This window comes from Peromyscus eremicus, chromosome 10, assembly GCF_949786415.1.
Source record: "Peromyscus eremicus chromosome 10, PerEre_H2_v1, whole genome shotgun sequence".
Lineage (NCBI taxonomy): Eukaryota > Metazoa > Chordata > Mammalia > Rodentia > Cricetidae > Peromyscus > Peromyscus eremicus.
Window position 1 is genome coordinate 26420791 of NC_081426.1, and position 13421 is coordinate 26434211.

Genomic DNA, 13421 nt, shown 5'->3' on the forward strand with positions numbered 1-13421 from the left:
GATAAAAGTCACAGAAAATTCTCCAACATCAGCCTTAGTCAAGTAACTCAGTTTACTTCTTTGCTTTGGCATTGTCTACATACTGTTAATAAAGCATATAATAACAAAAGGAGAAATAATCCATAATCCTCAGAAGCTTAATAAAATAAACCAAAATGGAAGACATAAATCGGGAAGTTAAGTCCTCTGCTTTACAGACAAGCAAACAAAACCTTCAAGGTAAGAGTCAGAATTGCATAATGGTTAAAAATACTAAGCACTGTAGTCAAATCTGGGTACCTTTAATCTGCCTCTGCAGCCTTTCTGAAAGCATTTAAACAATTTCCTAGGGCCTCAGTTTTCTCAAATATAAAACAAGAGTAACTGTCGACCTATATTTTAAGCAATGAATTGCTGGTACTACTGTTATTGCATAGTGTGGTGATGTTGGAAAAAAAAAAAAAGACAGAATTTGAAGGCCAGTCTTCAAAGGTCTTCCAAGTTTCTGAAAATTTGTAATTCCAAATTTGCCCCGTCAGTCCAAAATTCAAATCTGACACGTATACTGACATTTACAGCACTCAATCAGTCATGCCCTTCACCTGCTTGTTCTTAATATGTAGCTCAAACATAAAGAACACTGAAAGTGTAGCCAAAGACTGTGCTAGCATTTTTGACTAGTGACCTAGGTTCCAGTTTCACAATCTGTGTCCAAGGTAATCTCTATGGTACCATCTCTAGACTGATCTACTTCAATAAAAAACAAACAAAAAGCACTTCCTAAATAATGCAAAATAAAACCTCTTAGAATTAGACAAATCACTGCTCAGAAAAAAAATTACTTCCTTTTCAAGTTTTTTTGTTTGGTTGAGGGTTTGGGAACTTTTTTGTTTTGTTTTGTTTGTTGTTTTGGTTTTGTTTTGAGATAATTTTCTCTGTGTAGCCCTGGCTAGCCTGAAACTCACAGAGATCTGCCTGTCTCTGCCTCCTAAGCGCTGGGACTAAAGGCATGCACAACCACTACATGGCTCAGAAAACATTTTTTTAAAGTATTATGGAATCACAAAAGGCTAAAAAAATAACTGCATTATTATGGGATAACTGAAGTCTATGTTCTCTAATCTGCAGAGGGTTCTTCCACTAACTGGACCATTTATTCATTTAGGTCTCCATTAACTCCTCATCCAGTACTCTAAGAATACTTACCTTGAGCTCAAAAGTAACAGGTGAATGTTTTTGACTAGTTTTTAGCCCCAAAAGGTAACTTAATGAAGGTGTTTTAAGAACTGACACTAGCTGGGTGTGGTGGAGCACACCTTTAATCCCAGCACTTGAGGGGCAGAGGCAGGCAGATCTCTGAGTTCCAGGCCAACCTCATCTATATAGTCAGTTTCAGGACAGCCAGGGCTATGTAAAGACTCTGCCTTCAAAATAGATAAATAATAAACCCTAAAATATTCCATACTGAATTGTAATGATGTTAATCTCTTCACTTTCTCAAGAACCATGAACATAGCATGCTTCTGTGATTTCACATATTTTGAGGGAAGACTACCTAAATCAAGGGCTTTAAAGAAATCTCCACTCCTGCTTAGCCTATACAAACGATATTGGATATACTACTAATTTGCCAAAAAAAAATAAAGCCAATTGTTTGCTGAAAAAATAACAGCTTTCTTCTTCCAAGTTGGTCATTCACATGTCATCATCATCATCTTCTTCTTCTTCTTCTTGTTAGAAACACTTGTTATAAACCCAATTGTCTAGGCTGTCATTAAAGATGTGCAACAGTTGATACTGGATGGTCCACATTCTGGTGATCCTTTGTTGGATTCCTATTAAACACTTGGATGAAACAACTCAATACACTGACTCCATATAGTTTGCATTTAGAAAATTTTGATCCAGTAAGTGAAAATCATTTTCTTCTAGATTAGCAACATATATTTCACTGATCTCAGGTCTTCAATAGCGTTCAAGACATCCAGTGATATATCTCACGCCAATGACACATGCCAAGGAATAAAAAAGCAAAATTTTCTGAAGTAAGTATTTCCATATTAACATCAAGGAGTTGTTACTGGTTACCTCAGTGGCACCTACAGGATACTTACGAATTTGTGTGCAGATATTCAAAGGTTAGCTGAGCTCGGTTGAGACTGCTGTAATTGGTGAAGGCCATGACTGCAATGAGTCTCCAGTCTTTACCCGTTAACAGGGGATAGATTTTCCTAGGGTTCTGTCCAGTAAGGGGTAAATGTGGGCTTCTTAGTGACACATAAAACAAAATTTCCCTAGTATCTATCCAAAATATAGTCAGACATTTGAAACTGCAAGTGATTTAAGTATTTGATGACTATGATGTAATATTTTGGAAAGAACTACATCCTAAACCTACAGTCCTTAAGAGTGGTGAGGGTCAAGCTTCCTCCATGCAATTGCGTTGTGTCAAAAACGAATGCTTCTGAATGGTCTTCAAAGTTGGCGGTTTATTACTGCTTCATCTTCATGTTCTTCTAGTCCTTTTCTGTTTCCTGAAAAGAATCAGGAAATTGACCTACTTCTGTCAGAAAGTTGACGGTCCACCTACATCATTACCACCGGAGACTTCGTCACCACCGAAGACACCAGGCTCCTCAAACAAGTGTTCTACTGGCCAGTGCGGTGGAGTGGATGCTATTTCCCGCTTCACCGCTTCCCAACTGAAAGGTCCTTGGTGCTGACTGACGATTTCTTTCCCCCGGCCCCGTCCCAACACAGCTGGCTAGTATGCCACAATCACCACAGGTGATGGGTGAAATTACTCACAGTGGCCCACAGGAAACACCTCACAAGCCACCCTCCCCGAATCACCTCAGGCGCGCCCTTCCCCCACTCCCTTCAGAAGACAGCCTCGGGCCCTCAGGCCTTCCCGGGCCTGGGTCCAGTGGCCACCTCCTCGCTCCTGACAGAGAGGAGTTAGTCCCAGATCCAGGGAGGAGAACAGGGGGCAGTGGCGAGCGCACCCCCAGATCCGTTCGGGCGTTGCCTGCAGCTCGCAGATGCCTTTGTCCCTCCCCGCGGAATTGGAACTCAACCACCGCAGCGCGCTCTTGGAACCATGTGCTGCCGCTGCCGCCGCCGCCGCCGCCGCCGCCGCCCGCGCGCGCGCGACACGCCGTGCCTGCACAGATGACGACAAGACCAGCGTCACGACATTCAGCGTTCAGGACTTCTCTGCCGCCGCCGCTGTAGCCGCCGCTGTAGCCGCCGTCGCCGCCGTCGCCGCCGCCGCCCGCACCGCTCCCTCAGACCCCGCTTTGTCTCCGTCAGCGCACGCAGCGCGAGTCACCTCGCTCACTCCCGACGGCCTGTGCCTCCAAGGCCTCCGCCGCGCCTTCGACCAATCACGGAGCCGCCAGTCTTCCCGCCCCCGCCCTGAGACCCCGCCTCCGGATTGGCGGGCCGCGCCGGCCCACGTGACCGGATCTTGCCTGGGCCGGCCCGCCCCCATCACGTGAGGGCGCGCGCCGCTCTTCCTGCTTTCCTGACCCCTCTCCGCCATTTAAAGAAACAGTACCGGGGGCGGGCCGAGCGACGCAGCCGGGACGGTAGCTGCAGCGCAGAGCGGAGGAGCCATCTTGTCTTGTCGCCGGGGAGTCAGGCCCCTAACTCGAAGAAGCCCTGGCGCGCCCTCCCCCCCTCCCCGGTCTGGTAGGGCGAAGGAGCGGGCGTGCGGTCGATCGAGCGATCGGTTGGCGGCTCTTCCTCCTGCTCTGGCATCCAGCTCTTGGGGCGCAGGCCCGGCCGCCGCGGCGCGCGCCCGGTGGCCGCTGGCGCTCGCGCCGCGTCTTTCTTCTCGTACGCAGAACTCGGGCGGCGGCCTATGCGTTTGCGATTCGACGAGGAGTCGTCCGGGTGGTTGGCGGCGGGGGGCAGCTGCTCCGCCCCGCTCCCGGGGAGGCGGCGGGGGAGGCTGGGGTGGCCGGGGCCGGCCTGGAGGCCTGGCGCCACCCTTCCGGGCCTGCTAGGACCCAGTTGGAGGGACAGGAGGGAGCTGGAGGATGGTTGGTGGTGGGCTTTCTCCTTTGCCTTTTCCTGCTTATGCCACCTTAGTGGGGGGCCGGGAGCTCTGGCGGCAGCTCCGGGGTGGGGATTCGAGCTCCGGAGTCGGAAGATCTGGGTTTGCTTCCGGGCCTAGCCACCCGCTGGCCGAGTGACCTTAGGCAAGTCACTCTGTAATTTGTCCGCGCCTCAGTTTCCTCCTCTGCCTATCAGTGTGTGTATGGGATTGAAAGCGCTTCACACAAGCGTCAGTTTACATAAAGGTTGATTATTGTTTGTATTTTTTCTTTGAGTTGCAAGAAGACTTGGCAATTGCTCATTCCCTGAAATTAGGTCCGGGAACCTTTTATTGGAGTTGGAGATCGACAGGCTCCTTGAATTTGTGTGCAGAAACGTGGGAAAGTGCATTCTAGGGGAATGAGCGCATCCATCAATAGCAAGTTTTCAAAGGGGGCTAGGACCCAGCAGAGTTTAGAACAATTCATGCCACCAGGGGGAAACTGAGGCCTACATGTCATTTGGGACCCTTCACAACCAATTTGAAGCCCCCGTTTTAGTCCCTGGTATATGTGAGCTGCTTCTTAATGCATAATGGCTATTTCGGGTAACATCATTTCACTGCTTGGCTTCTATTCTAAGCCCTTTCCTCTCACCGTAGGGTGCCTGAAGGGTGGCTGATACATATGGTACAATGGCACCCAATATAAAGCAGCTACAATTAGGAGTGAATGTGTTCTGTAGTATCGAGAAATGTAATCTTTGGCCCAGCAATTGTTTTTCTGCTGCTTGTACTGGTGCCTGACTACTTTTCTTTCATTGACCATTTTCTACGACCATAATAGACATCCATCGTTTGCTCCTATTTTGTATCCCTGGTTTGCGTGGTTGATAGTGAACAGGCTTATTTTTAAATGGTGCTGCCAAACCCAGCTAATGGTGCAGGTGGATTTTTAGCAAGCGGGCTCCCTGGAAAAGACTGAACCAGGCATTGGATTCCTGAAGATGTTTGGGGTTATTTTTTGGTTTGGTTTGTTTGGTTTGGTTCTTATTATTAATTGAAGGTTAACAGTCTCTGAAAAGTTTTGTTGGACTCTGGCTGAACCACAAAATCAGTATATTTGGAAGTAATCTGAAGCTTAACTTTTTCCTGGCCAGCCTTGTATTCTAATTGCTTGCAAGTGTGAGACTGAAATGGCCAAAATGCCGGTTTTTTTATTTCTCTGTTAATTGTCAGCTGCTTTTCTTAAATTCCAGGCCATTATCCAGCAAACACTATAAAGATGTTTGAACAGTTGCATTTCAAACATTTTCGTTTTTGTGGAGTGGTGCTTATCAAGTGGTACAGCTCTCGAAGCAAGTGAACACAAACATATTTAAGTGTATTTTGTATGATTAGAGGTTACCAATTCTGATATTTTATTCAAATGTCTAAAAAAGTAAGTTGACTATTCCCTTTACCAAAGGGCCAGAGACAAATGATTTCCCTTCAAGAGAAATGACTGTTTTGGAGAAAAATGTGTTGGTCTTAGTTCTTTTGTAATTAAATCTGGATGTACCTCAAAAGACTCTTTAAGACTGTGGTGTTAAAAGGCTTTCCTCTGGAGAAAGGAGAAAAGAAAAAAGAAAAATCAACTGGAACTTAAAAGCTTGAAATTCCGTGACAAAACACAGATGTCCAGGATTGGAGGTTCATGAAGTGTTTGCAGTAGTTGGAGCGGATACACTTTTCAGTGTAGCCGCCACTGTGGACTCCAGGGTTCCAGATTTTCAATCACCTGTGACCCTGAAGAGCTTGTCAAGATGTGGCAGGAACTCTGGAGGTAGATGGTTCGTGTTTTTCAAGTTTGGAACTGTGGATCTTGCTGTGAGTAAAGAGGCAACAAGTCACCAAGCACTGCCACCAGCACTGTTACTGGGAATTTGAAGACCCTGGTTTCTGTCCAGACCCTCAGTGCAAACTGACAACACTGCATCCAAAGTGAACTACGGTACTTATCATTTTCCAAACGCCCTTACTTTCGATTTCTGCACTTTCTTCTTACTTCCTTTACTCTGGAAATGCACTTCTGTGGTTCATCACTTGGCACAGCTCTGCCATTTCCTCATTTGCAACTAAAATGCTCTCTTCCTGTGACCCTCTTAACATTAGAAAAAACATCTCTAGCATAACTGTAATCTTTTATGTGCAAAATCTGGTAAAAGTGACTTGTATGCATTTGTTCTTTTTCCATATAGCAGATGGATTTATGTCCCTTTGCCCAAACATGCCACCACGTCTAATGAAGCCTTTTTTAAAGCAGGGAACATAACTAACATTATTCTTTTTTTTTTTTTTTTTTTTGGTTTTTCGAGACAGGGTTTCTCTGTGCCGCTTTGCGCCTTTTTCCTGGAACTCACTTGGTAGCCCAGGCTGGCCTCGAACTCACAGAGATCCACCTGGCTCTGCCTCCCGAGTGCTGGGATTAAAGGCGTGCGCCACCACCGCCCGGCACATTATTCTTGATAAAAAGAATTCGTTAGATAAAAACCACATTCTTTCATGTTTTATTTCTTAATTCTAGATTCAAAAGAAAACTAGGGAACCATAGACAAAGGAATTGAGAATCGAATGGGAGTGTTAAAGATAAGCATGTTGACCGACCAAGGCCTTGGTCGAGATAGAGCTTGTTAAAGTGAAGGTTAGGACAGTTTTAAAGGACAGGGGTATAAGGCGGCATTGGGACAGTACTGAGAAAGTAAGGATAAAATTGGTGTCTTACCTAAAATCTCACTTCTTTTTGTACCAGTTGTGAAACCACTTTTCTTTCCTATCACCTAATGCCCAGGAGCCTGAAAACAATTAAATTACTGCCCCAAAGTAGGAGTTTTAAGGCATTCCCTATTTGTTGATCCCTGAGACAGTCAGAAAAATACCTTTGCCAGAGAACTATCAGCATTTGTTCATCCAACCTTTCTTTTTTGCCGACTTTGCCTCTAGCAATTAATATCTCTATCATCATGTAAGCCAGGCTTGTGGATACCCATCAGACAGTTGATATGCTGACAGCAGCTCCCACCCCAGTGTTAGACTCCTGTGTTTATAATTCCATGCGCTTGTTACCTTAACTATTTTTCCCTGCCCCTTCTAGTCCTGTGCCTCCTGATTGCTGAGTGTTCACCTGGAACCTCTGATGACCTTCTGCTAGTCCATCAGCCTGCAGACCTGGTACCTGGATTTTTGTCCACGGTGATTCCTACCACCTTACTACTGAAGAAGACACCATTCCAGTGGACCACTGTGACCCAAGAAGCATTCAACCATCATGATGTGACCTTTACCTCCACTCCTGTTCTACTCTGCCCAGATTCAGCACAGCCCTTTATAGTGCAGTCAAGAGTCTTCAAGCCAAATAACTGAAGCTATTTTATCACAACAAAGGCCAAGTTTATTCCATAAATGTACAGTTCATTTCTGCAGTTAAAAGTCTTCAGAGACACATAGTAAACTTGGACCGGGGGATTTTGTGTTTTGTTTTGTTTTTAAATTGTCAACACTGTCTGAAAATGGCATCATCTCTGAGAACAGCATTGGAACCTACTCCACAATCTCAAATGACTGACGTTTGAACGAACTGCCTAGGATCCTGTCAAGGTCACTGGACTCTTGTTTTTTTCCATACTTCAAATCTGTAGCTGTCTACTGAAATGAGAAAGCAGATATTCTGACCCACTGGGATCAAAACCAAGGCATATTGAATTCCTCATAGTATCATCTTTGGGTTACTCAGGAACCAAAATTTTTCACCAATTTAAGAAATTCTACTAAGGAATCCCTTTACCTAACCATCTCACAAGGCTTCAACCCAGATTCCAGAAAAGACCTTGATACGTCAAGATAGAACTTATATGGTAATCTCCTTTGTTTATATAGCACTTTACAGGTTCAAAGCACTTTCATATACATTTATGTCAGTTATCAATACAGTCACACCCCTTTTTGAAAATGAGAATTTTAAGAATTTAAGCAATTTCCAATGTGACACAGTAGGTGTCCTTCTGACTCCTGGTCCAGTATTAACCTTGGCATTATCTTAGCCTTCACTTAATTCACAGTATTAAAATGCCTGGAGACTGAAAATGTACAAGTTTCCACTTTATATAGTGCCCTTATTAGCATGATGTTTGAAGTTTAATCATGATAACTATATTTAGACCAGAATCCTTAATGATGTCCCTAAGATATAAGAACAAGCAGTCTCCATGGTGGTTGGTGATTTGGGTTTTTTAAAAAAAAATGTTAGAAAACAAGGCTATTTATGCAATATGAAACAAACATTTTTAGATTTCCTTATTCATTTTTATGGTCTTCCCAGGTATAGACCAATGAACTACAGATCTGCACTTGTTTTTGTTATTGCTTTAAGTTTTATTAATGTTCCTGGACACAGAAAGCTTACCTATGGTCTGTCCCCAAATTAATAGGTAGAATGGGCCATTTGCTTTTATATATGTATATAATTTATAGTTTTTGTTGTCCAATGAGGTAGTAAAATATGTAATATGTGTCCCCACACAGTGTAGTGTAGTGTATTAGGGTTTTGAGACCTGCAGTAAAGCTTCGTATAGCTGTTTAACACATTGTTCAGATTGCTGCAGGGGTTTTTGTTTTTTTCCAATATTCTTTTTAACAGAATGGGAAACCGTTAGAAATGTGTTACCAGTGCTTAATTATTGGCAGATTGGCCTGGAGACCCAGTAATAAATTCACTGTTTGAAACTGCCCTTTCATGTTTTGTCATTAACTACTTGAATTATTATGTTACATCTGAGTGTTACACGTTTGGATTATTACTTTGTCAAGGGGACCTCTAAAATATGGGAGAATGGAGGGGGAATTGACTTTGGTGTCAGTTGAGTTAGCAATAACTTCTCAATAGAGTCATGTAACTTTTAAAGGAATTGCTTCTCAAGTAAGGAGGGAAAAGGAAGAGATGGAATTAAAGTTGTGGCCCAGTCAGATCTTACTGCTTAAGTGAAGTCATCCAACCTTGGACTTCTCAAAAGTAACATTTGCAAATTCCCAGTGCTATTACAACTTAAAACCAATAGTCTTGTACCCCCGTAGTCATTTTTTAATCAATTATTTTTATCAATTCTTAGGAAATTTCATATAGTGTCCTCCCCTCCACCCACCCACCCCCAGTTTGTGTTGTCCAGATACTCATGGGGCCACCCACTAAAGCATGATCAACCTTTTTAGTCATTTTAGTCACCAAAAGCTCAACTTTCAAGTAATCAAGATTTACAGTAAACTCAAGCTTTAATTCCATCAATCAATAACATGGTCCACATTAGGTAATTAGGTCTGTTTGTAGTCTTAGCATTGAGCTTGCTTACCCATATTCTGGTTCCCATGACCTATTTTTTGTATTTCAGCATTTTGTGAACAGCTTATCCTTATCACTGATTTTCCAAAGGCTTTGTGCTCATGAAGTCCTTTGAAGGAAAGCTACATGGAAGTCCAGAGTAAAGTGAAGCTGCTCTGGATGAAGTTATGAAGCAGGAGTAGGGGTCTGCAGCCTGCCACAACTTTTACCACCATGGTGACACCTAAAGGGACCTCCCTAAGTAAAATTCTTCAGAAAATACTGCTTGAAACCACTGCCCAAGACAACATGTTTGACCTGAATGACATTCTGACCTTTTAGGTACTTTCAACTCTGTATAGTTCATATTCAGTTGATGCTGAGCATGTTTGGAGATGGGTATGCCTTTGTCCAGAGAACGATGGTACAGCGTTGTCAAGTGAAATTTTATTAATAGCATTCCATCCAAGGTGGACTTCCTGGAGTTGGATATAGCCAGAGAGCAATTCATGTGTATCCTACACCGAAGAACCCCATTAACTTTCACAAACCTGTAACTAGTGGTACTGGACGTACGTGACTTGGAAGTCTTGGAACTTGGATATACGAATTTGCCTGAAAGCTGGTTTTGAAGCTGATGCCTCATTGAGGCCATCTTAGACCAAGTTGTTCATTTGATCTCTCCTCATTAAACTATGGTATTCCATGTACAAAGGATAACCATTGACTGTGAAGCAAAATCCAAATACAGTTTTTCCTAAAGGGCCTTGCAACCTGGTTATCATTCACTGTCTCAAATTTCAAGTCATGTGACTCAACTACTAGTAATTAAACTGCTCCATGGTTTTCTGTTATTTAATAGCTACTGTTTACAGGGCTTAAAAAAACAAATTCCTCCAACGTGTATTTCTGCCTATTCAAAATTAATGTAACTGCTCACCTCTACATGGAACAGATGATCCTGAAGACGTACTCTGAACGTCCTTTATCATATATGTGACTTAAAATATAGCTGGAAAATTTTCCTCTACCCAGTGAGATATTCCTTAATGATTATATTCCATGCCTGGTACCATCAGCTGTATGTGATAGGCATAGTTGGACACAGATTCTTTGACTCTAGGCCATGATAACTTGCTAGGCACTTCAAGTAGCATATTGTCAACCTATTTGCTGGAAAAGTAGACTAACTTGGAAAAAAAAAAATCTATAAATGGCAGCTAAGGACTTTTTCAGTATTCTTGAGTTTCTGTCCTTGTGGATATTATAATGGAATTTCATCTATATCATACTATCACTTTACACTAGTTCAGAGTGGCTGACTTTATTCCTTACTATGAAGTATTCTTAAGACATTAAGATTGTTTCTCTGTAGAAAGGATAAAATTCCTGAATATTGAAATCATATCATAGTGAACAAGACTTTAATTTGTGACCTGAGAAAATCTCATTCCTCAACTTCATAGTCAATTTATGGGCCAACTACCAGAGCTACTCTTGAGTGCATTGAGTAAACATTGGAACTGCCTCCTTTATATCCTTGTTTCTATCCCTTAACCATGGTTATGTGATTCTTACACAAATCAGCAAATCAGACTTAGATCTGTTTATTCTAAACTGCTCACAGTCAGCAAATCAAAATCTGGATGACTTCTGCTTGTATATGCAACTATTACTTGTAAAGAAGAAATTACAGATTCACTTTTCTATTACCTCTACATTATTAGTTCTTTTTCTTTTAAATGTATTTGCAGAAGAAAAAAATGAAAAGTCTACACTGCCAGTCATACCCTCTAATCCTGCCATACTCAGTTAAAATGAGGAATCAAGAATCTAATCAGTGATTGGATAAGTAGAAAAAACTAAAACTTAAGGCAAAAGCCTTAATCTTGGGCCTTGTCTACTGTCTTCATGCCTGGAGCTCATCTAAATCTTAAAACAGTGCCACCCAACCAGTCTGAGGCCTTGACTTGCCTTTAAGATGATTCTTGGAGATGGGCTGTATTACAGAAGGTGAAGACTTGATTACCAAAGAAAGTAGAGCCAACTACGACAAACCTGGCTCTACGATCCTGTTGCTCCCAGATGTAGCATAGACTTCTAACTAGAACCTCGAGTCTGCATTGAGGATATAGCCTTCTAAGCTGACAGTTCTTGCACAGATGAGCAGGAAAATGAAAGCTGCTATACCCAACTGGCCCTTTAAGATCCAAAAAATTATGTCTGGAGTAAACCCTATGGAGTACCCAGGACAAAAACTAATTTACAGAGCTTCGTTGTTAAACTGCCTGTTCTTCCAGATTATAGCTTAACTGTTGGTATGGCTGGCCCTGCTGAAGTTACTCTTGTCTTTACTTGTCTTCAGCTCTTAACCTGCCTGTTTTGACATGCTACTGCAATCAGACTAACTGGCCTTGAGAAGACTACAGTCAGTTTCAGCCTCTCTTGTGCCCAGTTCCATCAAGGAATTTTGAACAGAAGGAACCTGTACCTCACCCATCCAGAACTAAGTTCACCTTAACGAGACATAGAGCAACACCAGAACTTTACCACTGAACTTAATTTGCAACTAACTCAAATAGCCTCACAGATCTGTTTGCCAAGTAGAATGGTTTTACTGCTTCACATCACCAATGCAGTGGGGCACTGATAAATCTGACTTGAATGAACCCTATGGTGAATCCTTCAGTATGATGCTAATGAAAATTACTGTTCATTCGAGCGAATTGTAGGCTTTCTGATGACAGGATAGACATCACTCCTGGTGATTTTTAGAATTCGATTACCAAGGAAGAAATGCCAGCTACTTACTATAAGTCAACTTTATAGGCAAAGATTAAGCTCACTGTACCTGGTCCTTTCCTGGATGTCGTTTTTTATTGCCCGGTGTCCATTCCATCTAACTATAACAACTTCTGATGTTTTTTGGAACCATCTCTTCCAATTTTCAGTCCACGTGGTGTAGACAGTTGTTGAATCTTGTGCTGGACAAGTTATTCCAACCTCATCAATCAGCAAAGTCCATCTTGACTCTAGTGATTGGTTCAGGAATGGATGCATGATTCAAGTTTGTCCAATGATAATCAACCCTAGGCGTTTTACTCAGTTGTGGAAATGTTCTCTTTACTTAGATGCTTTAGCTTTGTAGAAGAAAAACTCAAAACCAACAGGGCCTACTATGTTGAATGAGCCAGGCAGAAAATGAAGCCAGTTCAGAGGGAAACAGCCAAAAAGAGGGAAAGACTTGAGTTCTGATGACGTTTATGCCCCTGGATCCAACCGTGCCTGAAGCTAGTGGTATATCCCCTGGACTTTGCAGTTATGTGAACCAATAAATACCCTTTTTTGTTGAAGTTACTTTGAGTTTGGTTTCTGTTACTTGAAATTTGAGTCCTGACTAATAACAGTATTTACCAGCAATGAAACTTGACATGTTCAGGTTATTTATTAAGCTAGAGGTCAAGGCCACAACAAAATTATTTTCTTAAAAACAAACTGAGAATAATATACTACAGAAACATAAAAATTACTGGTAGGAACTTCAAAGATTGGTTGGAACAATCTGATTCAGCCAGAAAGTCTATATAGTTGTTAACATAAATAAGGTACATTTATTGTGAGTAGACATCGAAAAATGGCCATAAGGCCTTTAAGTGAAACAAGTTATTGATAGAAATGTATGGTGTGAACTCATTTCAAAGTGTATGCTTATCTTTGTAAATGCATAGAAAAGTCTTAATACTGACTTTCTTTGAGCAGTGTTGATTACATGAGATTCAACTTTACTATTTTACACTACCACATTACTTTTAAACAGGCGGTGGTGGTGCACACCTTTAATTCCCGCACTTGAGAGGCAGAGCCAGGAGGATCTCTGTGAGTTCGAGGCCAGCCTGGGCTACCAAGTGAGTTCCAGGAAAGGCACAAAGCTACACAGGGAAAAAAAATTTTTTTAAGTAAATGCCAGCCAGGCAGTGGTGGCACACGCCTTTAATCCCAGCACTGGGAGGCAGAGGCAGGCAGATCTGGCAAGCCTGGTCTACAGAGTGAGAT

The 13421-nt window shown here is 42.3% G+C and overlaps 2 protein-coding genes across 2 annotated transcripts in view; one reads left to right on the forward strand and one right to left on the reverse strand.

Annotated features, from left to right (window-relative positions):
* Morc2 (MORC family CW-type zinc finger 2) overlaps nucleotides 1-2195 on the reverse strand; it is a 38684-nt gene extending 36489 nt beyond the window's left edge. The window contains exon 1 of the mRNA XM_059275614.1: nucleotides 2094-2195. Within this exon, the coding sequence (XP_059131597.1) occupies nucleotides 2094-2161 (68 nt within the window). The 5' untranslated portion in view covers nucleotides 2162-2195. The remainder of the gene's footprint in view (nucleotides 1-2093) is intronic.
* Nucleotides 2196-3633: 1438 nt separating this feature from the next.
* Tug1 (taurine up-regulated 1) lies at nucleotides 3634-12725 on the forward strand (the record flags this gene model as incomplete). Its single annotated transcript, XM_059275615.1, has 3 exons — nucleotides 3634-6011; nucleotides 7152-7911; nucleotides 9439-12725. A coding segment is annotated over one exon (441 nt), but the record flags the coding sequence as incomplete, so codon positions are not given.
* Nucleotides 12726-13421: the final 696 nt, after the last annotated feature.